Source organism: Ursus maritimus, unplaced genomic scaffold (genome assembly GCF_017311325.1).
Source record: "Ursus maritimus isolate PB19 unplaced genomic scaffold, ASM1731132v1 scaffold_37, whole genome shotgun sequence".
Classification (NCBI taxonomy): Eukaryota; Metazoa; Chordata; class Mammalia; order Carnivora; family Ursidae; genus Ursus; species Ursus maritimus.
The window spans coordinates 950983-975797 of record NW_024426341.1 but is presented as its reverse complement, the minus strand read 5'-3'; the positions used below and the strand labels follow the sequence as shown (position 1 = coordinate 975797).

The window sequence follows — 24815 nt, the reverse complement described above, 5'->3', positions numbered from 1 at the left end:
CAATTTGCAAGCTTCCCATGGACAGACATATTTACCTATACAAAATTTAAAATTATTATGAACAATATATCCAACCAATAGTCAATAAACAATAGTCTGTCAACTTCATTTGGAACCCTGGTAACTGCAGAACAGATATAGAGTTTATAGATATATTATAATTGGGAATTTAATAATGAACAAGGTGATCAAGTATGTAAATATTTGCTCAAATTTAGTAATGGTTTAAGAAAACAACAAGAAATCTATTGCACACTCATCAGCTTGTGAGACAATGTAAAGATCTCTTGTGCTGGTTTAGTTAGAATTCTTAAACATGTAGCAATAGAATTTTCTCTAATTCTGTTGGCAGAAATGTGAACTGTTACAATGGGGAAAACAACTAAAGACAGCTATAAATACGAAAATACACATATTCTTCAGCTCAGAAATTCTCAATCTCTATTGAGAATCACTATTGTCATCAAACTTTACATCAGAAACTGGGGATGTATTGTATGGTGACTAACATAATATAATAAAAAAAACATTAAAAAATAAAAATAAATAAATAAATAAAATGTCAAAAAATAAAAAATTAAAAAAAATAAAAGAATAATTGTGTGCTATCAAGATGGGTCACTAATTCCAGATTTAATGTCCAAAGACTTGGAATAAAAAAATGTGACAGAATGACCTTTACAACTGGAGAGCAAGCACTCTGTAAGTGATAATTTTGTTCTTACATAAAGATATATGGATTAAAATATGCTTATGAAGTGAAAGACAATCTTTGGTCAAATGTAAAGAAGAGATGATGGTCAAAGATGACACAACTGTTAGAAATGGATGTCATCGCAAAGAGACAAAAGGACCCCTGGGGAATGACAGAGATGCAGAAACAAATGGGAAATATGTATCAAGGTGATTTATTAGCACTTAGAGTACAAGTTACCATTAATTTTCAATTTTTTTATTGCAAGGATTGGCAAGTGAAGAATATTAGTGACAGCTCAATGGTTCAGGATCGATAATAAATCAAAAAAGCAATAGAGAAAACACCATATAACCAAGTGATTGATTTGAACCCACACTACTAATACAGAATTCCCCTCATATACATCTATACATAGACACTAGAACTCAATGCAAACAGCAAAGTTGGTAAAATAAAAACAAAAACCAGCTCAGTTTCTTGTTAGAATGCAATCAACAACGGGAATAAAAAACCCCTAACCCCACTGTACAAATGCAAAGACCTGGTAAAGACAATGAACAATACAGAAAACCAATGAATAACTAATCCACAAATATGTTCAGCTTCTCAGGTAATGAAATCATTGCAAAGCAAAGCTCCTTCACATTGTTTTCCTCGTCAGATCATTGCTTTCATGTGAATACCCAGAGTAACAGGGGATGCTGTGAAAAGTATGTCTCATGAATTACTATTGCAAGGTCCTATCTGTAAGCAGTAAATCGGTATAGGTCTTTCTCATCAGTATGGAAACAGAATCCAATATGCCACATTTAAAGAAAAAATGAAATGCCCTGACTTCATCAGACATCCCGCCATCCCTAATATTCCTATTCCCTTTAATTGCAAAACTCACTGGTTGTGTTCTATTTTACTGGAAGTACTTTATGTCTCCCGCCCCCTGACTTCATTGCCAACAATCACCCATGTGCTCCTGAGCTCAATGTTCACTTCTTTCTTTAACATCATCAATGACTCCATTAATCAGCTCATCAGGCAAAAAAATGAGCATAAAGATCTCTAGGTTCTAGGTTAGGCTGGTCATTGTCCGCTGACCTCCGGTCAATGCACCAGATTTGGATTGTCTCTGACCCTTTCCTGCAGGACCTGCTGGAGTCTGGGAGTCACCTGAATGGGAACTCTGAGGAAGGGGTCTCCGTGTGGCAGTCTGAATTCCTCCTGGGTGGGGATATTGGTGACTAAACTCTGTCCCCACACAAGATGGCAGGAAGGAGGCTGCTGTCAGTCTCCTGGCCAAACATAGGACTCCAGAAGCAACAACCAGGTCCCATCGAGGCCAAGGTGGCACAGGCAGAGGGACTGCAGCACAGGAGATATTTAGAGCTTCCTCTGTCTGTTCATCAGGCACGTTTCCCTCCTGCTCCCCCAACCTCTAAGGACATGATTTCCCTATGGGACACTGGTGTGGACACAAAGGAAAGTATCATGGAGATTCTGTGTTCCCAACACACCAGCTTATAACCAAGTGAATCCAGAGTTAATTACTCCTTCCTTGGGAACTCCACTGCTCCCAGAGTTCAGACCTCCTGACACCTTACCCAACGCTGACTTCAACTTTTCCCCGAAGTCTAGGACTGAGCAATCTGTCTGGATTAGATCCCTCAGATCTCCAAAGTGTTGACTTGTGGTGCAGATACTGCCCTACCACCTAAAGAAAATTGCTGTTTTCCTTTCCAACAATGAGAAGAACTGTTTATTTGATATGAACCTTGAACCACTACACACCTCAGCTGTAGGACTCATTTGCCAAACAATTAGGAATTTCATGCTTGTAAATTAACAGCTGTCATTTAGTCCCTTGTTGTGAAGCATTTGTTAACTGTAAGAAATATTTTTAGATTTTTTTTGCACTATAATATGATCTTGTAATGGTAAAGTAGATTCTTCCTGGTAGCCTCCAGAATGAACCAAGTCTTGCAAATGCAAATGTTTTTAGCCCAATGAGAGCCATTTCAGGCTTCTGATCCCCTGAATGCTAAGAACATAAATGTGTATTAAAACACTAACATAATCCTTTTACATAGTAGTAGGAAATGAATGCAAACATTTATACAAAAAAAATTGTTCAGGAAACTGAGATTAGGCAATTGTAGGCAAATGTTCAGTCCTTTGACAATTGGTCATGAAGTATGCTTTCACAAAGACTGCTTTCAGAGCCCTTTTCATGTCTTTGTTCCTCAGGCTATAGATGAAGGGGTTCAGCATGGGTGTGACCACTGTGTACATCACCGAGGCCACTGCACTTGCGTGGGAGCTCTGGGGAACAGCAGAGCTAAGGTACACTCCCAGGACTGTGCAATAAAATAAGGAGACAACTGAGAGGTGAGATGCACAGGTGGAAAATGCTTTATACTTGCCCAGGGCTGATGATATTCCAAGTATGGTGGAAACAATCTTAGAATAAGAATAAAGGATCCCAGCAAAAGGCCCACCACCCAGCAGGACAGCTGCAAAATACATCACCACGTTATTAAGAAAGGTGTCAGAACAGGCAAGTTGGATCATCTGATTGAGTTCACAAAAAAAGTGGGGGATTTGGAAGTGTGTACAGAAGGACAACCGCAACATCATTAAACTTTGTAACAAGGAATTCAGGATACACATGATCCAGGACAACAGAACCAGCAGTCCACAGAGCCGGGGGTTCATGATGACCGTGTAGTGCAGGGGGTGACAGATGGCCACAAACCGGTCATAGGCCATCACGCTCAGCATAAAGAAGTCTAAGACACCAAAGACTATAAGGAAATAAATCTGTGTGATGCAGCCTGTATAGTTTATAACTTTGCTCTTTTTCTGTATATTCACCAGCATCTTGGGGATGGTGGTGGAGGTGAAACAGATTTCTACAATGGACAGGTTGGCCAAGAAGAAGTACATGGGAGTGTGGAGGTGAGAGTCTGAGCTGGCGGCCAGGATGATGAGCAGATTTCCAAACACAGTGATCAGGTACATGGAGAGGAAAAGCCCAAATAGGAGGGTCTGCAGTTCTGGTTCCTCTGATAAGCCAAGAAGAAGAAAATCTGAAATTTGTGTATTATTGCCTGGTCCCATGTGATGGAGGTGACTTGAAGGAAAGAAGCAAACGGCATGACTAATTCTTACACAACCATTTATTAGTCATAGATTCCAAATGTTACTCTTTATATTTTGTAGTCTAGAAATTCATTTCAATATGTTGTGCATGGATATGGTCCCCTTCAATGAATCTCTTGTATTCCAATCCCTTTGTTCCCCAAAAGGCCATGTATTCCACAGTTTTAATTAAAAAATTATCCCCAATTTCAGAAATATAAATTGAGTGTTGGCAATGTTTTAGGCATTCTATAGGCAAGGAGTATAGGGTTCTAGAAAAAAAGAAGTCCCTATCACGCAATGATGGAGAAAGAATAAATTAACAAATAAGAAAATTAATTACATTTCTGATGGTGGCAGGTGGTAATATGAAGAAAAGGAAAAGAGGGATAAAGCAGAGAGTGAATGGGGCATGTTATTTTCATGCGCATGGAGGCCAATTCTGCAAACAAGGTGACATTGGAACACAGACCTCAAGTAAGAGATGGTGGCAGATCAAGGATTATGGGAAGTGTGTTCCCAGCAGAGGGAATGGCCAGTGCAAAGGCCCCAAGGAAGGCACTTGTTTCCAATTTTCAAGTCAAAGAAGAAAAGTCCATACTGCAAGGGAAATGAACAGGAGAGGGACACTGAGGAGAGAAGCTTTCAGACTTGCTGAGGAGGGAAGTGGCCTCTCTGCTACCTCTGAATCTTCAAGGCACAGGGACTTTCCTGTCCACACTGCCTGTCCCACTGCATTCATCATATTGCAAAGGCATCCCATGAATTGAAGAAGATCCCCTTCTTAGTGGCCTCTCTTGATTGAGTTCTGGCCACTGTGTTGTGTCACCTTGGGATTTATGAGTCCTGGCATCCTGTTGTGGGGACTGCTCACACTCTAAAGTCACACACGCACAGGACACCATGGCCCCCTTTGTTGCTATTCCCTGTCTTTCTCAGCCCCCGCCATCTTGATTATACCAGGAATGGATCTAATCCAAGCAGCCAGATCACCAATCTTTCCCCTGTGAAGTGCAGAAATGCTGATTCTTAAGCCTCCCATGGATAAATTATATATATATGTTAAGAAATATATATTAATAGTGTACACCCCCCAAAATGAGAAAACAGATTAAGCAACACTTCACAAAAGGAAGTATACACAATACAACAAATGTTGGGCATTTTTATATCCAACATAGAAGACTTATTTTTCCTGTATCTCCTGCATCATTATTTGGCTGATTCATTTCTATGGGGTCTGATAGGAGATGAGGTTAGCCCCTTTTCCCTTTTCTTATGTGACATCTCTTATTGACATTCTTGGGCTTTGGGTATTGCTCTCCTTTGACAGACCCAACGGGCACACTCTAACCCTCATTCTGGATTTCATCCAATGTGCAAAGGCATTCCCAGACATTGGTCTATAAATCCTGCCCACACCATGACAATTCTATCTTTTTGTTCTCAATAATTTGCTTCATATCATTCTGTCTGTGGACAACATATCATACACACATTTATTTCATTGCGCTCTGTCCTCACGATTCATGATTCAAAAGTGCAGGGAATTTGTCTTCTTTGTTCACTTGGTTTTTTTCACTAAGTTATGTGGATATATGTGTTTAATTTAAAAAGACCTACAATATCAAAAGTTATAGAATGAAAAGTATGAAGGGATCACAAAACCTGGTTAAAATGTAAAATGAGTAGTTTTAAAACACCTGTCCTAGGTGAATTTGTATGAAAAACCAAAATGGACTGAAATAGGATATAAAATTGCAATCATTAATGATATCAACATGAATTAATAATTAAATTGCTAAAGTCATAAGCACAAAAGAATGTAACATATAATGTTCCTAGAATTCTCAGTTTTTACTTGTTAAATGAGTTGGAAATTAGGTCTCAATGTATAAGGACATTTACGACATGGCAAGGTTGTAATCCAATTTCACTGGAAAAGGTTGAATTATTAAATAAATAATGGCATAAGGGACATCTATCTGGAAGAATATGAAATCCATCAGATCTTACCAAAAAATTTAATAACTTAATCAGGGAAACCAAAAAACATAGGGATCCCTCACTCTGAGCTAAGTTGAATTGGCTCTCAGGTGATGACGGGTCAATGTTCTTGGATTCCATTCTTTCTGACCCTGTCATCCATGGTCCACTGGGGTGTTGGACTCACCTGGCTGGGGTGTCTGACAGGAAGGTGTCCTGTGGAAGTCTGAATTCCTCCGTGGACAGCAGATGATATGGCCTAAAGCTCTGTCCTCAGCCAAGACAGCAGGAAGGAGTGAAACATAGGCCCCCAGTCAGAATTAGGACTTGGAACAAACAGAGGAGAAGCATGGTCCTTCCCGTCCAAGGTTGCACAGGCTGACGGACTGGAGATGAAGAGGTATTTTTAGCTCCCTGTATCTGCTCATTAGGCACATTTCCCTCTTGTTACTCCAGCTTCTATGCACATGATTCCCAAGTGGAAAAGTTCTCTGGACAGAAAGGATGCTTTCTTAATGAATCTTGGTTCTCAAAAGACTAGATTAGACATCATGTGAATCCAGCTTTTTTTTTTTTACCCCTTTTTCCTTGATCCCTTTTCCTTGTTCTCTTCTTGCTCTGTGAATCTCCTAGCATCTTACTTACCTCAGCTCAAAGCTATAATTTTCTCCAAGTCTAAAACCCTGTAACCCACCTGGGGCACCTGGGTGGCTCAGTTGGTTAAGGAACTGCCTTCAGCTCAGGTCATGATCCCGGGGTCCTGGGATCGAGTCCCACATTGGGCAACCCCTGCTCTGCGGGGAGCCTGTTTCTCCCATTACCTCTGCCTGCCACTCGGCCTGCTTGTGCATGCTCTCTCTCTTTCTGTCTCTCTCTCTGTCAAATAAATAAATAATTTTAAAAATCTTAAAAAAATAAAACCCAGTAACCATCCTGGATTAGGTTTCTTTATCTTCAAGGCATTGACTTCTGGTGGGGACCCAGCCCTGCTACCTCCACACATGGTCTGTTCTTCTTCTCAAGAAGGCAGAGAAGTGGGTTCTTCTGATAACAAACCTTGGCCACAACGCACTTGGTTTCAGGAGATGTTTGCTGTTACAATTAGGAATTTCTTACTTTATACAAGTTAAGAGCTGCCACATAGTCCTCTGTCATAAAATCATTGTTTATTATAACAGGTGTGTTTACGTCTTCTCATGTATTACAACATGACCTTCACATCTCATATGGATTGTTTCATTTAATTTTAATAAACATCTTATCCCTGAGGAAGTACATTTATGAACTCCATGCTTGGTGCTGTCTAGTGACCTGTCCATATTTAATATCCAAGTATGTGGTGGCCTTGAGTTCATTCTGTCAGGATGCTTCCACTTCTCAAGCTCTGGGGAATTGGTTCTCAACCGGAAATGAGCTTGCTTCTGGGGAAATCAGGCAATGTCTGAAGGGGTGTTGCTAAACACCTATAATCCACCTAAAATACGCAATTTTATTATCCTGCCACAAATGTCAACCATGAACACTGAGAAATCCATCCAGACCAGCATCTCTCCAACTTCGGTGTGCCTGTGAATGCACACGGATCCCACAGCAAGTGTAGAATCTGATCACAGGTCCCTGGGTGGCCCAGAGATTCTGCATTTCTAACAAGCTCCCAGGTGATGTTGCTATCTTGGTGTTAGGAGTTAGTTGGACAGTTAGGTAGTCTGGGCCAGGGTCTCCAACAATAAAAAATGGAGTCAGGATAGCTAAAATAAAATAGCACTGAGATCCTGTTCTCCAGCTTAGACAGAACCTCACTGACATTCTTCTTCATAGCCCTTGAAGAAACGACTTCTTCAAAATGTCCTAAATAAGACAATTAACCACAAAGCATTTGTCAATATCATAAGGGTAAGGGGAAATTAGGCCATATGCCCCCAGAGGACAGGAAAAAAAAAGACCCATCTTTTGGGTTTTCAACATAGAGTATCATGTCATCTGCAAAGAGTGAGAATTTGATTCCTTCTTTGCAGATTCTGATGTCTTTCATTTCTTTTTGTTGTCTTATTGCTGAGGCCAGTACTTCTAGTGCTGTGTTGAACAACAGCAGTGATAGTGGACATCTCTGATGTGTTCCTGACCTTTGGGGAAAACCTCTCAGTTTTTCCCCATTGTGCATAATATTAACCGTGGGCTTTTTGTATATGGCTTTTATGATATTGAGGTATGTTCCCTCTATCCTTACACTGTGAAGAGTTTTAATCAAGAAAGAATGCTATATTTTTTATTATGTTCAGTTATCCACTGTATAGTACATCATTAGTTTTTGGTGTAGTGTTCAATGATTCATTAGTTGCTAAAATACCCATTTGCATCAGCATGGATGGAACTGGAGGGGATTATGCTGAGTGAAATAAGTCAAGCAGAGAAAGACCAAAAACAAAACAAAACAAAACAAAACAGATGGTAAAGCACACACATAAAGTGAATACCTGTAATTAAAAAATGCATACAAATGAATTGTTCCAGAATGTGAAAAAGTATTATCAGAGCCTGGGAGGGGTTTTGTCTCTCAAGATATAAAGAATATTTTCATCTGAAAAAAAATAAAAAAGAATGCTATATTTTGTCAAAGGCTTTTTCTGCATCTATTGAGAGGATCATATGGTTATTTTCCTTTCATTTATTAATACAGTGATCACATTGATTTGCAGATGTTCAACCACCCTTGCCACCCAGGAATAAATCCCACTTGGTTGGGGTGGAAAATCCTTTTAATATATGTTGGAACCTATTGGCTAGTATCTTGGTGAGAATTTTTGCATCCATGTTCATCAGGGATCTTTGTCTGTAATTCTCCTCTTTGGTGGGTTCTTTGTGCAGGCTTTGGTATCAAGGTAATGCTGGGCTCAAGGGAAAGAGTTTGGAAGTTTTCCTTCCATTTCTATTTTTTGAAACAGCTTCAGAAGAATAGGTAATAGTTCTTGTAAATGTTTGGGAGAATTCCCCTAGGAAGCCATCCAGCTCTGGACTCCCATTTCCTGGGAGATTGATTATTGCTTCAATGTTCTTGCTGCTATGGTTCTGTTCATGTTTTCTATTTCTTCCTGTTTCAGTTTTGATAGTTTATATGTATCTAAGGATGCATCCACCCCCAAATTCCTAAAACTCATGCAGGAATTCAGCAAAGTGGCAGGATATAAAATTAATGCACAGAAATCAGTAGCATTTCTATGCACTAACAATGAGAAAGAAGATAGAGACATTAAGGAGTTGATCCCATTTGGAGTTGCACCAAAAACCATAATATACCTAGGAATAAACCTAACTAACAAAGTAAAGAATCTGTATCAAAAAACTGTAGAACACTCATGAAAGAAATTGAGGAAGACACAAAGAAATGGATAAACATTACATGCTCATGGATTGGAAGAATAAATATTATTAAAGTGTCTATGCTACCTAGAGTAATTTATACATTCAATGCAATACCTATCAAAATACCATCAACTTTTTTTTTTTTTTTACAGAGCTGGAACAAATAATCCTCAAATTTGTATGGAAGCAGAAAAGATCCTGAGTAGCCAGAGGAATGTTGAAAAAGAAAACCAAAGCTGGAGGCATCACAATGCCTGACTTCAAGCTATATTACAAAGCTGTGATCACCAAGACAGCATGGTACTGGCACAAAAACAGACACATAGATGAATCGAACAGAACAGAGAACCCAGAAATGGACCCTCAACTCTATGGTCAACTAATCTTTGACAAATCAGGAAAAATATCCAATGGAAAAAAGACAGTCTCTTCAATAAGTACTGCTGGGAAAATTGGACAGCTGTATGCAAAAGAATGAAACTGGACCATTCCCTTACACCATTCACCATCAGAAAGAATGATTACCCAACATTTGCAGCAACATGGATGGGACTGGAGGAGATTATGCTAAGTGAAATAAATCAAGCAGAGAAAGACAATTATCATATGGCTTCACACATTTATGAAACATAAGAAATAGCAGGAAGATCTGTAGGAGAAGGAAGGGAAGAATGAAGGGGGGTAAACAGATTGGGGAATGAACCATGAGAGACTATGGACTCTGAAAAACAAACTGAGGGCTTCAGAGGGGAGGGGATGGGGGACTGGGATAGGCCGGTGATGGGTATTAAGGAAGGCACCTATTGCATGGTGCACTGGGTGTTATATGCAAATACTGAATCATGGAACATTACATCAAAAACTAAGGATATACTGTATGGTGACTAACATAACATAATAAAAATTATTATTTAAAAAATGGATGAAAGACCTTAATGTGAGACAGGAATCCATCAAAATCCTAGAGGAGAGTATAGGCAGTAAACACTTTCACATTGGCCACAGTAACTTCTTTCAAGACATGTCTCCAAAGGCAAGGGAAACAAAAGCGAAAATGAACTTTTGGGACTTCATCAAGATAAAAAGCTTCTGCACAGCAAAGGAAACAGTCAACAAAATTAAAAGGCAACCTACAGAATGGGAGAAGATATTTGCAAATGACACTACAGAAAAAGGGCTGGTATCCAAGTTCTATAAAGAACTTATTATACTCAACATCCAAAAAACATATAATCTAGTCAAGAAATGGGCAGAAGACATGAACAGACACTTCTCCAAAGAAGACCTGCAAATGGCCAACAGACACATGAAAAAATGTTCCACATCTCTTGTCATCAGTGAAATACAAATCAAAACCACAATGAGATAACTCCCTACACTGGTCACAATTGCTAAAATTAATAAATTAGGAAACCTCAGATCTTTATTTTTTTAAGGATGCAGAGAAATGGGAACCCTCTTATACTGTTTTTGTGAATGCAAACTGGTGCAGCCACTCTGGAAGACAGTATGGAGGTTCCTCAAAAAGTTGAAAATAGAGCTACCCTATGATCCAACAAATGTACTACTAGGTATTTACGCCAAAGATACAAATGTAGTGATCCTAAGGGGCACCTGCACCCCAATGTTTATAGCAGCAATGTCCACAATAGCCAAACTATGGAAAGAGCCCAGATGTCCATTGACAGATGCATGGATAAGGAAGATGTGGTACATACATAGAATGGAATACTCCTCAGCCATCAAAAAATAAATTCTTGCCATTTGCAATGACGTGGATGGAACTAGAGGGTATTATTCTAAGCCAAATATCTCAATCAGAGAAAGACAGTTATCATATGACCTCACTCATGTGAATTTAAAAAACAGAACAAGAGCATAGAGGAAAGGAGGGAAAAATAAAACAAGATGAAATCAGAGAGGGAGACAAACCATAAGAGACTCTTAAGTATAGGAAACAAACCAAGGGTTGCTGGAGGGGAGGTGGTTGGGTGTTGGGGTAAGTGGTTGACGGACATTAAGAAGGGCTGGTGATGTAATGAGCACTGGGTTTTATAGAAGACTGATGAATCACTGAACTCTACCTCTGAAACTAATAATACATTTTATGTTAATTAATTGAATTTAAATAAAATTAAATTTTAAAAAATAAAATCTCCAAATTCTAGTATATGCTATACGCATTCTGGTGATATTAAGATAGTACTTCAGAAAAGGAAATGAGTTGGAGAGAGAAAGACAGAGAGATTGAGAGGGAGCGATTGACATTTTCCTTTCCAACTAAGGGAAATTTTCAACAAATATGATTTCTGATTCAGAGTGACCTAGGTTCAAATCCTGTTTTGACTACTTATTAATTGTGTGGTATTGGGTAGCTTAGTTAAAATTCCTGAATGTACTTTTATAACTGCAAAATTAGGAAAAGATTGTCTCCCTCTGTCAGGTGTAGGGAGAGGGAGAGGAGATACAAGGACCTGGAACACTGTAAGTTCTTGATAAATATTGCCTGCATTTTATCTCATTCCATCAATGATGTAGGCTTATTGTGAGCAGAGTGAGAAGAAACAAATGACCATGAATTAAAATACAGACTTTTGGTGGTCCCTAGGTAGCTCAGTCATTTAAGCATCTGACTCTTGATTCTGGCTTAAGTCATGATCTCAGGGTCCTGAGACTGAGTCCTGTGTTGAGAGTGGAACTTTCATAAGATCCTCCCTCTCCCTCTGTCCTTTCCCACCCTGCTTGTACACGTGGACCCGCTCTATCTCATGAATGAATGAATGAATGAATGAATGAATAAATAAATATTTAAATAAATAAATAGTTAAAAAAAAGAAAGGACCATCATCATAGAGCCAATAACCTAATAAGTAAACAGATGCATGACCAAGGCCTGATTGGCATGACTCACCACACCCTGATTACTTAAGATAGTTCTGCAAAAGAGCTCATAAAAACCCCTTAACATAGAAACTCTGGGTCCCAGCCTCTTGTGCTCCCTCACTCTCTGGGAGCTTTATACTTTATATTGAGTTTATGCTCAATAAACTTTGCTTTGCTGTCTACCACTCTTTGTCTGGCCTACCTTTTCATTCTTCAAAGTGGTGTGATAGGAACTGCAGAGAACTAAGGGAATAGAGATCCTGTAACACTGGTGTGTGGATCACTCTTTGATTAACAAAGCTGTGATCCTGCATTAGAGGTAACTATGGGGAGTTTTAGGTATTTGTCACCAAATATTGTCATTGCAAGAAATTTCGAAGAAATGGTATATTCACTCATTCTCGAGGCTGTGTAAAATCCGTGTTTATTGCTTTCATAACTGAACAGAATAATTCACTTATGATAAAGACTTTGTAGTAGGCACAAGATGGCCCTCCCAAATATGTCCATGTCCTAATCCCCAGGGCCTTTAATGTGTTATTTGTTATAGCAAAGAAGGGTTAAGGTAGAAGATTGTACAGGGTTGCTAATCAGCTGCCATTAAGATAAAAAGATTAGATATGATTGTACAGGTGGGACGAAGGTAATCACAATTGTCCTCCAAATGTTGACAAGGGAGACAGAAGAGTTGGTGTCCGAGAGACATTGAAAATGCTGCCCTGCTGTCTCTGAAGGTGGAGGAAGAGCCAGGAGCCCAGGAATGCAGATGCCCAGCAAGAGAGACTGGAATTGGAAAGAAAACAGATTCTCTCTTAAGCCTCTAGAAGGAACTCAGCCATGTGGACATCTTGCTATTAGTCCAATAAGACTCCTTCCAAGTTTCTGACTCCAGAACTGTAAGAGCACATATGTGTTTGTTTTAAGCAAATAGTCTGGGGATATTTTACAGCAGCCGGAGGATTCTCATACTGACAGTCAATAAAATTATTTTAGAAAACTGACTTTAAGCCTCTCAATTCACTCATCAACTTCCCTTGGGAAAGGGCAGTTTGTATTTAAGGAACCCAAATAAATAGAAAAAGAGAATTGAATCAATTTGGCAATATTCTGCCCCATCAGCTGGCACAGTGAATTCCTCATGGCATGTGTGGTCTGACACTGAGGACTTTGAAGCAGTGACATGGGAAAGGAGCTTATGATCAAAATTAGGGTTACCCATTGTAATTTACAATTTTATGTCTATATTTCTGTATCGTTTTATTTCATGTTGATTCAACTGTTCATTCATTTCACAACCACTGAACTGGAATGTTTTCTTTGGAGTAAAAATTAATTTCCATGCATTTCATTATTTTCTTACAACATTCAAATGAAGTTACTTTTAGTATTTCACACTGCCTTCAGAAATAAGGAAAGAGACCCAGAGATCTGAATTTTTTAACAATTACCTAATAAATCAGATAAAGCTTACAAACAGCCCTAAATTAGAGACAAATAGAAACTTACACCATGTGCTCTTCATTTTCATGTAGCTCCTATAAGTCATCAAATTGTACCCATTAAAATTGCAGTTTATTGTGTGTAATTACATGCCAATGATTTAATTAGATGGGCAAGTATCTATGGTGCATGGTTAGGGAAGAATCTAGAGCACAGGTGGCTGACTCTCCATTGAAGGTTTGGGAGAGAGCTCTTCTAACAGGGAAGGAAAGCAAGTGTTATATGGATATAGGAACAGTGACATAAAATTCAAATAATTCACATCAGTTCATTTAATTCACAAATAGAAGAATAACTTACATATAGAAATGTAGTAATAAGACCCTAAGTTGACTGGTACAGAGAAGCACTACAGCCAGGTACAACACCGTGAATGAGCCTTAGAAACACATGTAGAGATTCACTCCTGACCCCAGACCCATGAGGAGCCCTGCAGAGATCAGAAATGCCTCCCAGAATATAATGCTAATTGATTGTAAAGGGATTACTGATGAGGAGAACAAAGGCAAGAGAAATGTAGCTAGAAGGCAATCTCCTTACAACCTGCAGGCCTTGCTTGATGAATCCCTGAGACACGCAGAGTGTGACACTCCTCCAGGAGCTCATGGCTGCCTTGATGTTGATGTTTTATCAGAGACTAAAAGCAGCGGTATCTTGACAATAGCCAGACCTCCAAGGTCCTGTAAACTTCCTGTACAGAAATTCCCTAGAAATTTACATTATCTCCAGCTCCACCTTCCACAAACTCCAAAGTACAGAATCAGTCACGGCTCACAATCCTGTGTGTCTCTCTCTACCCACGGGTCCTGTCCCTGTGCTAAAGTAAAAGCACCTTTTTGCACTGTAAAATGTCTCAAGAATTCTCTCTTGACCTTCGCACTTGGCCACCCACATGATAGGGGTGTCCCATTTGACAAGGACAGCTTGTTATGCACCATAGGTGACTGACACAGTAATCCAAGTGAACAGATCTGAGGCAGTTAAAACAAGGGCTGCATTTTATTTGTGGCACATGATCTGACAAAAGAGGACAGCAGTCGTGATCGTTCTGTTACTCAAGTTTCTTTCCATTGACGTTATGAACAAGTGATTGTAGTGGGCTCCCTTCTGAGTCACTGGGAGAGTTTGAAGGACATGCATGCTTGTGCAGAAGAACTGGTGATTCTGAATCACAAGACCAGCAGGGCATCAGCTCTCCCATGAAGTGTCTTCTGGTCATGCAGTTGGAAGAGATTTCTGAGCAGGAAGGAGGCAGAAAATGGATGATACTGATACTGTTCGTTTGCCATCCCTTAGCATTTGTGACAAATTTTAGGAAAAGGGAGACATTTTGCAGACCAATAGAGTCATATTAGCCCGTAACATTGACAGTGTTCAAGTAGGAAAGGAAGATAATTCAGTGATGAAACATACAAGACACTAACCAACCCTTCAACTCAATAAATAAAGAAGCCCCCTCAGTTGTGGACACCAATCTTCCATGCTTCAATAAATAGATGCAAAGCATGAACTTTGATGTGAAAGAAGAAAAAAGTAAAAAAAGGAATATTTTGTTTAGTAACGAAATGAGTGTTTTGAAATTTTTCTTCATAGTATTTATAGTCATCCTGACACTTAGAACATATCAGGTCGATCTGTTTATTGAAATTTGCCTTTCCGTAGACTCCACTGGGAGAGAAATGTTTGCTCATCAGTGTTTCTTGGTGGCTACCATAGTCTTTCTGGACACTGAGCTGAATCACAGGATAAAATCAGACCAGTCAGGAAACACAGGAGAATGTTTATAGAGTAGGTGCCTGACTTTAATCTTTGAACTTCTGAGGCATCCATTTCATAGACAACCATGTTGAATAGACATATTGTCAGGTGTGGGATGCTATTATCAGATAAGCCCTGAGACTACCCCAGCCATGAAGTACCTCTTCAGAAAGACCTGGGTCACCTCCATACGGACATATGAATGGCTCTGCTTTCCTCTTCGGCACCCAAATTCTACTCATATAAAATTGTCCTGCAAAATGTGAAACCAACAAATCCTTAACCACCCTGGCCATGTTCCCCAATAAAGACAGATCCCTCCGCACCACTCTCTCTCCCTCTCAATGCCTCTCTCACCCCTCTGAGACCTCTCTGAATGGTCTTTGGGATCGCCTGTGCCCTCCAGGACCTGTGAAGAATAAACCTGGTTTTGTTAGAGTCTCTGATGGGTGATGCTGAGACCTGTCTTGCAGTCACAGTACGAGCCCAAGGGCTGGTGCAGCCACAGCAGAGGCTCTGGTCAGGGAAGCATCTGTGGGAATGTCCACAAGCACAGGGGTGCAGGGGGTGCCCGGGCTTTCCTAGCCTGAGCATCCCTGTCAGGAGCCTGAGATGTAAACAGAACAATGTTAGAGTCCACATTCTCAGGAAGACTAATGAGGGCAGATACGTAAAAAGGTTGACAGACTCAAGGTAAAACTATGGTTTTGTATTTCCATCTTCAAATACATTATGTGAAGGGCTTAGTGGCCAAGTATAGTTTCTTCCACATGAAAAATATAATTCATGATTATTCTTTTGTGAAATCTGGAGAAAATTTACTTGGCATGGTATAAGTCATTTGAAATGAAATTATTTTTAAGAAATCCATCTTGCCCTATGTAAGATACAGAAATATCTAGCCATTTGTGACCAAAGTTGGAGAAAATATTGGAAGTTTATGAAAATAGATAAATGGGAAACTGTCTGTATATCATACATAGCAGAAGCTAACTAAAGTGAGTTACTTAAATGTATGGAGAAATTGAATTCAAACAAATGGATATCCAGGAAATAAGTAGGAGAAGCAGATTCCACTTCCACAGCCTGATGGGAGAATGGCAGTTCCTCACTCTGAGGATGTGAGCCCTGCAATCATGGGCACTTCTTCAGCCTCAGGACAATTGGCACATACATCATTGGAACCCTAATGATTCTTTTCAGAGCCCTCTTTATGTCTCTGTTCCTCAGGCTGTAGATGAAGGGGTTCAGCATGGGGGTGACCACCGTGTACATCACCGAGGCCACTGCACTTGCGTGGGAGCTCTGGGTAACAGCAGAGCTAAGGTACACTCCCAGTACTGTGCACTAAAATAAGGAGACAACTGAAAGGTGAGATGCACAGGTGGAAAATGCTTTATACTTTCCCTGAGCTGATGATATTCTGCATATGGAGGAAACTATCTTAGAGTAAGAGTAAAGGACCCCAGCCACAGGAGGACAACCCAGCACCACAATTCCAAAATATATCACCATGTCATTAAGAAAGGTGTCAGAACACGCATGCCCGACCACCTGATTGATTTCACAGAAAAAGTGGGGGATTTCCATGCCTGTGCAGAAGGACAGCCACGACAGCATTAAGCTCTGTAACAAGGAATTCAGCACACTGATGATCCAGGACACCAGAACCAGCAGTCCACAGAGTCGGCGGTTCATGATGACTGTGTAGTGCAGGGGGTGACAGATGGCCACGAAGCGGTCATAGGCCATCACCATCAGGAGTAAATTCTCCAGGAATCCAAACACACTGAAAAAAAAAATCTGGTTGATACAGCCTGCATATGTTATGGTTTTGCCCTGAAGCTGGATATTCCACAGCATCTTGGGGATGGTGGTGGAGGTGAAACAGATGTCTACAGAGGACAGGTTGGCCAGGAAGAAGTACATGGGGGTGTGGAGGTGGGAGTCAGAGCTGACGGCCAGGATGAGAAGCAGGTTTCCAAACACAGTGATCAGGTACATGGAGAGGAAAAGCCCAAATATCAGGGGCTGCAGTTCTGGTTCCTCTGATAATCCTAGGAGAACAAACTCTGAAATTTGTGTATCATTACCTGGTTCCATCTGGTGGATGTTACTATCAAGGAAGAAAAAAAAAAATAACAGAACAATTTTTAGCAAATTGATGTGATTTGTTTTTTTTATTACCCTTTATTTTTTTTTCATTATTTATGTTTCTATTTAAATTCCAGTTAGTTAACATGAAGTATAATACTACAGTCAGGTGTGCAATATAGTGTTCAAAACATCCATATGACACCTGGTGCTCAGCACAAGTGCTCTCCTCAATTCCCATCAACTATTTTCCCATCCCTCACCATCTCTCCTCTGGTAACCAGCAGTCTATTCTCTGTAGTTAAGAGTCTGTTTCTTTGTTTGCTCGCTCTCTTTTTTCCCCCTTTGCTTGTTTCTTTTGTTTCTTAAATTCCACATATGAGTTAAATCATATGGTATTAATCTTTTTCTGAATGACCAATTTCACTTAACGTAATACTCTTTACCTCCATCTGTGTCATGTAAATGGCAAGAACTGTTCCCATAGTTTGGCTATTGTAGATAATGCTGCTATAAATATTGGGGAGGATATATGCCTTTAAATACGTATTTTTGTATTATTTGGGTAAATACCTAGCATTGAAACTGCAGGATGAAAGGGCAGTTCTATTTAACTTTTTGAGGAACCTCCCTACAGCTTTCCAGAATGGCTGCATTAGGTTGCATTCCCACCAACAGGTCAAGAGTGTTCCTCTTCTCCACATACTCACCAACAATTGCTATTTCTTTTGTTGTTGTATTAGCCATTCTGACAGGTATGAGGTGATACCTGGTAGTTTTGACTTGTAGCAAATGGGCATTATTAACAAAGTAACATGCTACAATTTATATTTTGCAATCAGTAAGAAATTTATATTTTTTGTATAGATCTGATCCCATTTAAAGGATGTTACCTGACATCTCCAATTAGGAATTCCTGTCCATTCAGCCTTTGCCCTAAGAGGGCAGATATTACAGTTTTAATGAGAAATGCTTTCCTGCATTTGAAGAATATATGTTGAGCACTGACATCTTCTAGACAAAGAGCAGAGGGTGTTGAGAAAGAACAGTCCATACATCCTTTGGGTAAATACCTAAGAGTGCAATTGCTGGAACATAGGGTAGTTCTATTATTAACTTTTTGAGGAAACTCCATACTGTTTTCCAGAGTGGCTGCAACAGTTTGCATTTCCACCAACAATGAAAGAGGGTCCCCCTTTCTCTGCATCCTCACCAACACCTGCTGTTTCATGTGTTGTTCATTTTAGCCATTCTGAGGGGTGTGAAGTGATACCTCATTGCAGCTTTGATGTGTGTTTCCCTGATGATGAGTGATGTTGAGCATCTTTTCATGGGTCTGTTAGCCACCCGTATGCCTATTTTGGAAAATTGTCTCCTCATGTCTTCTGTTCATTTCTTAACCGGATTATTTGTTTGTTTGGGGTGTTGAATTTGTTAAGTTCTTTATATATTTTGTATACTAACCCTCTATAAATATGTCATTTGGAGATATGTTCCCCATTCTGTAGGTTGCACTACTATATATTTACCCAAAGGATACAAAAAAAAAAAAAAAAACCTAATTTGAAGGAGTGTGTGCACCCTGATGATTTGCTTAGCAGCATTATCAACAATAGCCAAACTATGGAGAGAGCTCAAATGTCCACTGACTGATGAATGGATAAAGAAGATGTGAAATATAGATGATAGATGATAGATAGATGATAGATAGATAGATAGATAGATAGATAGATATAGATAGATAGATAGATAGATAGATAGATAGATAGATATTACTCAGCCATCAAAAGGAATGAAATCTTGCCATTTACAATTACTTGGATGAAGCTACAGTGAAATAAGTCAGTCAGAGAAAGACAAACACCATATGATTTCACTCATGTGTGGAATTTAGGGAAATAAAGCAAGCAAACATAGTGGCTAATAAAAGGTAGGCAAACCAGTAACAGACCCTTAAGTATAGAGAACAAACTGAGGGTTGCTGGAGGAAGGTGGGGAGGGTGATAGAGGTGATGGGGATGAAGGAGGGCACTTGTGGTGATGAGCACAGAGTGATGTATAGAAGAGTAAATCACTAAATTCTACACCTGAAACCAATATGGCACTGTTTGTTAAATAATTGGAATAAATAAAAACTTGGAGAAAAATGAAAACTCCAAACAATCCAATGATGGAGAAAGAATATATATATAAAAAATCACATCCCATATGAGGTGGTGACAGGTGCTGTGAAGGAAAAAAAAATTGGTATAAAAAGAAGTGTATGTGGAGGATGCTAAGTTTTGATAGGAGTTCAGGAAGACCTGCAAAGAAGGTGACATTTTAATAGAAGCTTGCAAAAAACACTAAGCAGAAGCAAGGTGGAAATCTGAATCAGGTGTGTGCCCTGCAGGGAAAGCAGAGCAAAGGCCCTGCAGAAGATACTTACTGCAGATCTGCAGATCTCAACATGCAGTCAGTGCGGTGAGGGAATGAGCAAGAGGGAGAGAGAGGAGAGGTGGTGGCAGAGAATGTTGAGGACCAAGGTGGCTTTCCTGCTACTGATGGGACTTCAAGACACAGGGAGTCCTTCCTTCACATGGTGTTCTTTGCATCTTATTAATTGTGTTCCAAGGTATTCTGTGAATAGAAATGAATTCATTCCTTATTTCCATCCATTTTTTAACAATCTGGCATTTAAGGGTCACACATTGGAGTATATGAACTTGAGTACCATTGTGCTGAGGACTGCTCATGCCCCACAACACACACACACACACACACACACACACACACACACACACACACACATCACTGGCTCACACATGAACACAGTGCAATACCCCCTCCCGCCGCTATGCTACTCTCATGCTTTTCCTGCCTTTAGCCACAATACTGTTGAAAGAAGCGGTAGAAGGCAAGCTGTCAACACGAGATTACCTTTACCCTGAAGACTGTGTAAACAGTACTTAAAATCTATGTAAAGAAACATAAGAAAGCAGTTCCAAAATCACAGCGAGGAAACAAATGGATACAAGGGGGAAAAGAGATCTAATAAGCTCAGGCAGTCCCTGAGAGACTGATGAGCAGAGAGCTTCCCTGGTTCTGGCAGCATTCCAGCCCCAGTCCACATCCCCTGATGCCCAGAATAATTAACAAAGCATGAAAATAACAATGTTTCTAAACAACAAAGCATTGGTATCATCATGATTTCAAGATATTTTACTGATTGAATAACCTTCTAGAAAAAAATGTGCAAACGGAATAAATCACAATTCATAACAGAAAATATACAATGTATGACAATAGAAGGGGATTTTTAAAGATGAAATAATAAAAGACATTTCAGAATGATTTTAAAGGCAAAACTTTTGGAATCAGAAATCCAGGTTTTTTGTTTGGTTGGTTGGTTTTGTCTTTTTTAAAAGATTTTATTCATTTATTTGACAGAGAGAGACAGCCAGCGAGAGAGGGAACACAAGCAGGGGGAGTGGGAGAGGAAGAAGCAGGCTTCCAGTGAAGCAGAGAGCCCGATGCGGGGCTCGATCCCTGGACCCTGGGGTCATGCCCTGGGCCGAAGGCAGACCCTTAATGACTGAGTCACCCAGGTGCCCCAGAAAAACCAGGTTTTGAATGTCAGATCTACCACATATATGCTGCTTGAACTTGGGAGAGACAAGCAATCCATTCCAAATGAGAATATCCTCACTCAGATAGTGGGGATAGCAGCACCCATCCTCCTAGGGTGGCAGACAGCAGTCGTCAGTATGTGTAAAAAGCTTACAGTACAGTTCCTTCCTGTCACTAAGTGAGTGATTACAACCAGTGAAAAGATTTGGCTGAGTTTTTCTTCTACCTTATAAATCTCTCCATCATTTTCACACCTCCTGGTAATGAAGTATTACAAAGTGAAGCTAGTTAGCATATGGCTATTTGTATATGAAATACAATTTTTCATGTGAATACTCAGTGTGAGAGAAGATGCTGAGAAATGTATGTCTCAGGAACTGCTGTTGCAAGGGAAGAGCTACCTGCATGGGTCTGGGTCTATCTATAAATACGGAACATGCTCAAAACTAATACTCTGTTTTCCTGCTCCCATTAACTGCAGACTCCTTGGATATGTTCTAATTTCACTGGAACCACTTTAGGTCTTCCCCGTTTCTTCCCCCGTCTCATCCTACTGCTCTTCCATTCCCATCACGTATTGTCAACAATGATGACTGCATTGCTGAGTCCAATGGATACTTCTCTTTTGAACACATTACATAAGTTACAAATAATTGAGTCTACTAGTCTCAGGTGACCTCAGGTAAAAGTTTTCAGGTTCCATTCTCTCTGATCCTTTCCTGAAATACCTGCTGAGCTCTCAGACTCACCTGGGTTCAATCTATAAGATGAAGGTCTCTGTGTGGAGGTCTGAATTTTCCTTGGATGATTGATGATGGAGACCAAAGCTCTGTTCCCAAACAGGACAGAAGGAAACAAATGCAGCATGGGTCCCTCTGCGAGACTTAGGAACCCAAAAGCAACAACCATGTCCCGGCCAGTCCAAGGATCCACGTGCTGAAGTTCTGAAGCAGAGGAGATATTTACAGCTCCTTGTGTCTGCTCACTAGGCGCTGTTTCCATTGTTACTCCCACCTCAGAGCACTTCATTCCCTATGGGCCACTGGTCTGGACAGAAAGGAAACTTATCCTACTGAGACTCTGTTCCCAAGAGAAGAGATTAGAAGTGAATCCAGTTTTGTTTCCTCATTCTCATGAACTTGCCAGCCTTCCAGAGATCTAACATCCTTGTACTTTACTTTAACCTTGAGTTGATATTGATTTTATTTAATTGAAAGGTTACATTGTCATTTGTAGGTTTGGGGAGATGTTAATAAATAATCTATGTGGTCCTCTTCATGTATGGTTTTGAAAGAAAATCTCAATTCTCATGTAGACTCTGAAATAAATTCTGTCTTTGATTCTTCAAAGGGAGGGCCCATGAGTTGACAGTAAATATACCTCTGACAAAGTCTTTTAGTAGCAGAATAATGTCCCCAAAACATTTCCACATTTTATCTACAGAATCTTTGGATATACATTCTGACATGGCAAAGGAGAATTTAGGTTGGAAATGGTATTAACACTGCTAGTCAGCTGACACTAGGGTAAACTTATTCTGATTATCCAGGTGAGCTCAATAGATCACAAGGGTCCTCCAACCGTGGAAGAGGGAGGCAGAAGATGGAGTCAGAGAGAGATCTTGAGGTGCTATATTTTGACTTTGAAGAAAAAGGGAGGGCACATGAGGCAGAGAGTATAGGTGGCTCTAAAGCCGGAATAGGCAAGAAAACCTATTCTCCCCAGACCTCCAGAATGAACTCTTCTCTGCAGACAGTGATTTTAGCCCACAGAAACCTATTTCAGACTTCAGACTTCCAGAACTATCAGAAAATAAATGTATTTGTTTGAAGGCAGCAGCATGGTCATTTGTTACAACCACAATAAAAATCTAATCCAGGGGCATCCAGGTGGCTCAGTCAGTTAAGCATCTGCCTTTGGCTTGGGTCATGATCTCAGGGATTTGGGATCAAGCCCCTCAACGGGGCTCTCTGCTCAATGGTGATTCTGCTTCTCTCTCTCTCTCTCCCTCTCAAATAAATAAATAAAATCTTTTAAAAATCTAATCCAGACCTTTATCTAATATAACTTTCTCAAGGGAAAGGAATCAAGCCTTGGATCTTATTCATTTATATTCCCTTGGATAAGGATATTTAGTATTGAAATCCTGCTTTAGGTAGAAAAAGAAATATGAAGTCACTTTGGAGTTGTTCAACCCCAATAGCTGATATAGCAAATGTCCCATGCCCTGAGCCGTTCTGAACTAAAGGCACTAAGGTAAAAAATATTGAATCATTAAGGCCACTCATTCCATATTGAATTTCGTGTTCAAATTTTTACAGTACTTTAATTTCACATTAATCCAAATGTTCATTCTTTTCATTCTTATCCTCTCCCCTTTTCTCTCAAGTTAACCTGTGACACAAAAGATCACCTAATAATGAGTCTATGTGTGTATGCATATGAGTACCCATGTTTACTTGAAAGAAAAATGTGTATAAACACACACACATTCATACCTCCCACCTTTGAACATTTTATTAGGATTGTACAAAATACGACCACATATTTGTTTATTCCAACAGTATGCCTCTGAAATTAGTCTTATTATCCCATTTTATCTTCAGAAATAAGAAAACTGAGGCTCAGGGGCATTAAATTTTAATTAGTTAACAGAACCAAGTAGTTAAAGCTTATCGTGCACTTCTGGAATTACATACAAACAGAATCATATGGTTTCACTTATATGAGGGACATAAGGAATAGCATGGAGGACTTTAGGAGAAGGAAGGGAAAAGTGAAGGGGGAGAAGTTAGAGGGGGAGAAGACCCATGAGTTACTAGGGACTCCAGGAAACAAACTGAGGGTTTCAGAGGGGAGGCGGTGGGGGTGGGTTAGCCTGCTGATGGGTATTAAGGAGGGCGTGTATTGCATGGAGCACTGGGTATTATATGCAAACAATGACTCATGGAACATTACATCAAAAACTAATGAAGTACTGTATGGTGACTAACATATCATAATAAAAAAGAAGTTATTAAGTTTAAAAAAATAATGTGCTCCTATATTTTATATGACCCCTTTAATGCAGCAAACTGCACACTTTATTTAAAAATTATTTTAATTATAGTTGACACACAATATTACATTAGTTTCAGGTGTACAACATAGTCATTCAACACTTTATTTTATGCTGTGCTCACCACAAGTCAAACTATATACTTTAAATAGGTGCAGTTTATTGTATATAATTATACTTCAGTGGTATAATTAAGAGGAAAAAGTCTAGTGGAACATGGATCTAGAGCACTGGTATAGCTGATTCACAGTGAACACTGATGGAAGATATCTCTCCTAACAAGAACGAAAGCAGTGTCTAGATGGATATGGGACCAATTAAATTAAATTAAAATTAAATTAAAGCAATTCACATTAGGTATTCCTTCTCTAAATCACTATCAGGTACTGAGTTTATATACGAAATAACAAACAAAGCCCAGCATGAGTAAAAGAAGAGGAATAATAAAGATTAGAGCAGAAATCAATGACACAGAGACTTAAAAAAGGAACAGAAACAAAATCAATGAAAGCAAGAGTTGGTTCTTTGAAAAGTTAAAGCAAATTGACAATCACTTAGCAACAGTCATGAAAAAAAGAGAGAGAGAAAAGACAAATAAAATCAGCAGTTAGAAACAGAAGTAACAACTTTTGCCATAGAAATACAAAGAATTGTAAGAGAATACTATGAAAAAGTGTAGGGCAACAAAATGTACAACCTAGAAGAAATGGAGAAAGTCCTTGAAATATACCATCTTCT

At 39.5% G+C, this 24815-nt stretch overlaps 1 protein-coding gene and 1 pseudogene across 1 annotated transcript; both read right to left on the bottom strand.

The window, feature by feature from the left end:
- Positions 1-2908: 2908 nt before the first annotated feature.
- LOC103656810 (olfactory receptor 7A10) lies at positions 2909-4594 on the bottom strand. Its single transcript, XM_008684232.2, is given in 2 exon segments — positions 2909-3033; positions 3035-4594. Coding segments are annotated over 2 exon segments (828 nt in total). The 5' UTR covers positions 3809-4594; the 3' UTR covers positions 2909-2979.
- An 11856-nt stretch (positions 4595-16450) lies between these two features.
- LOC103656809 lies at positions 16451-17420 on the bottom strand (annotated as a pseudogene).
- Positions 17421-24815: the final 7395 nt, after the last annotated feature.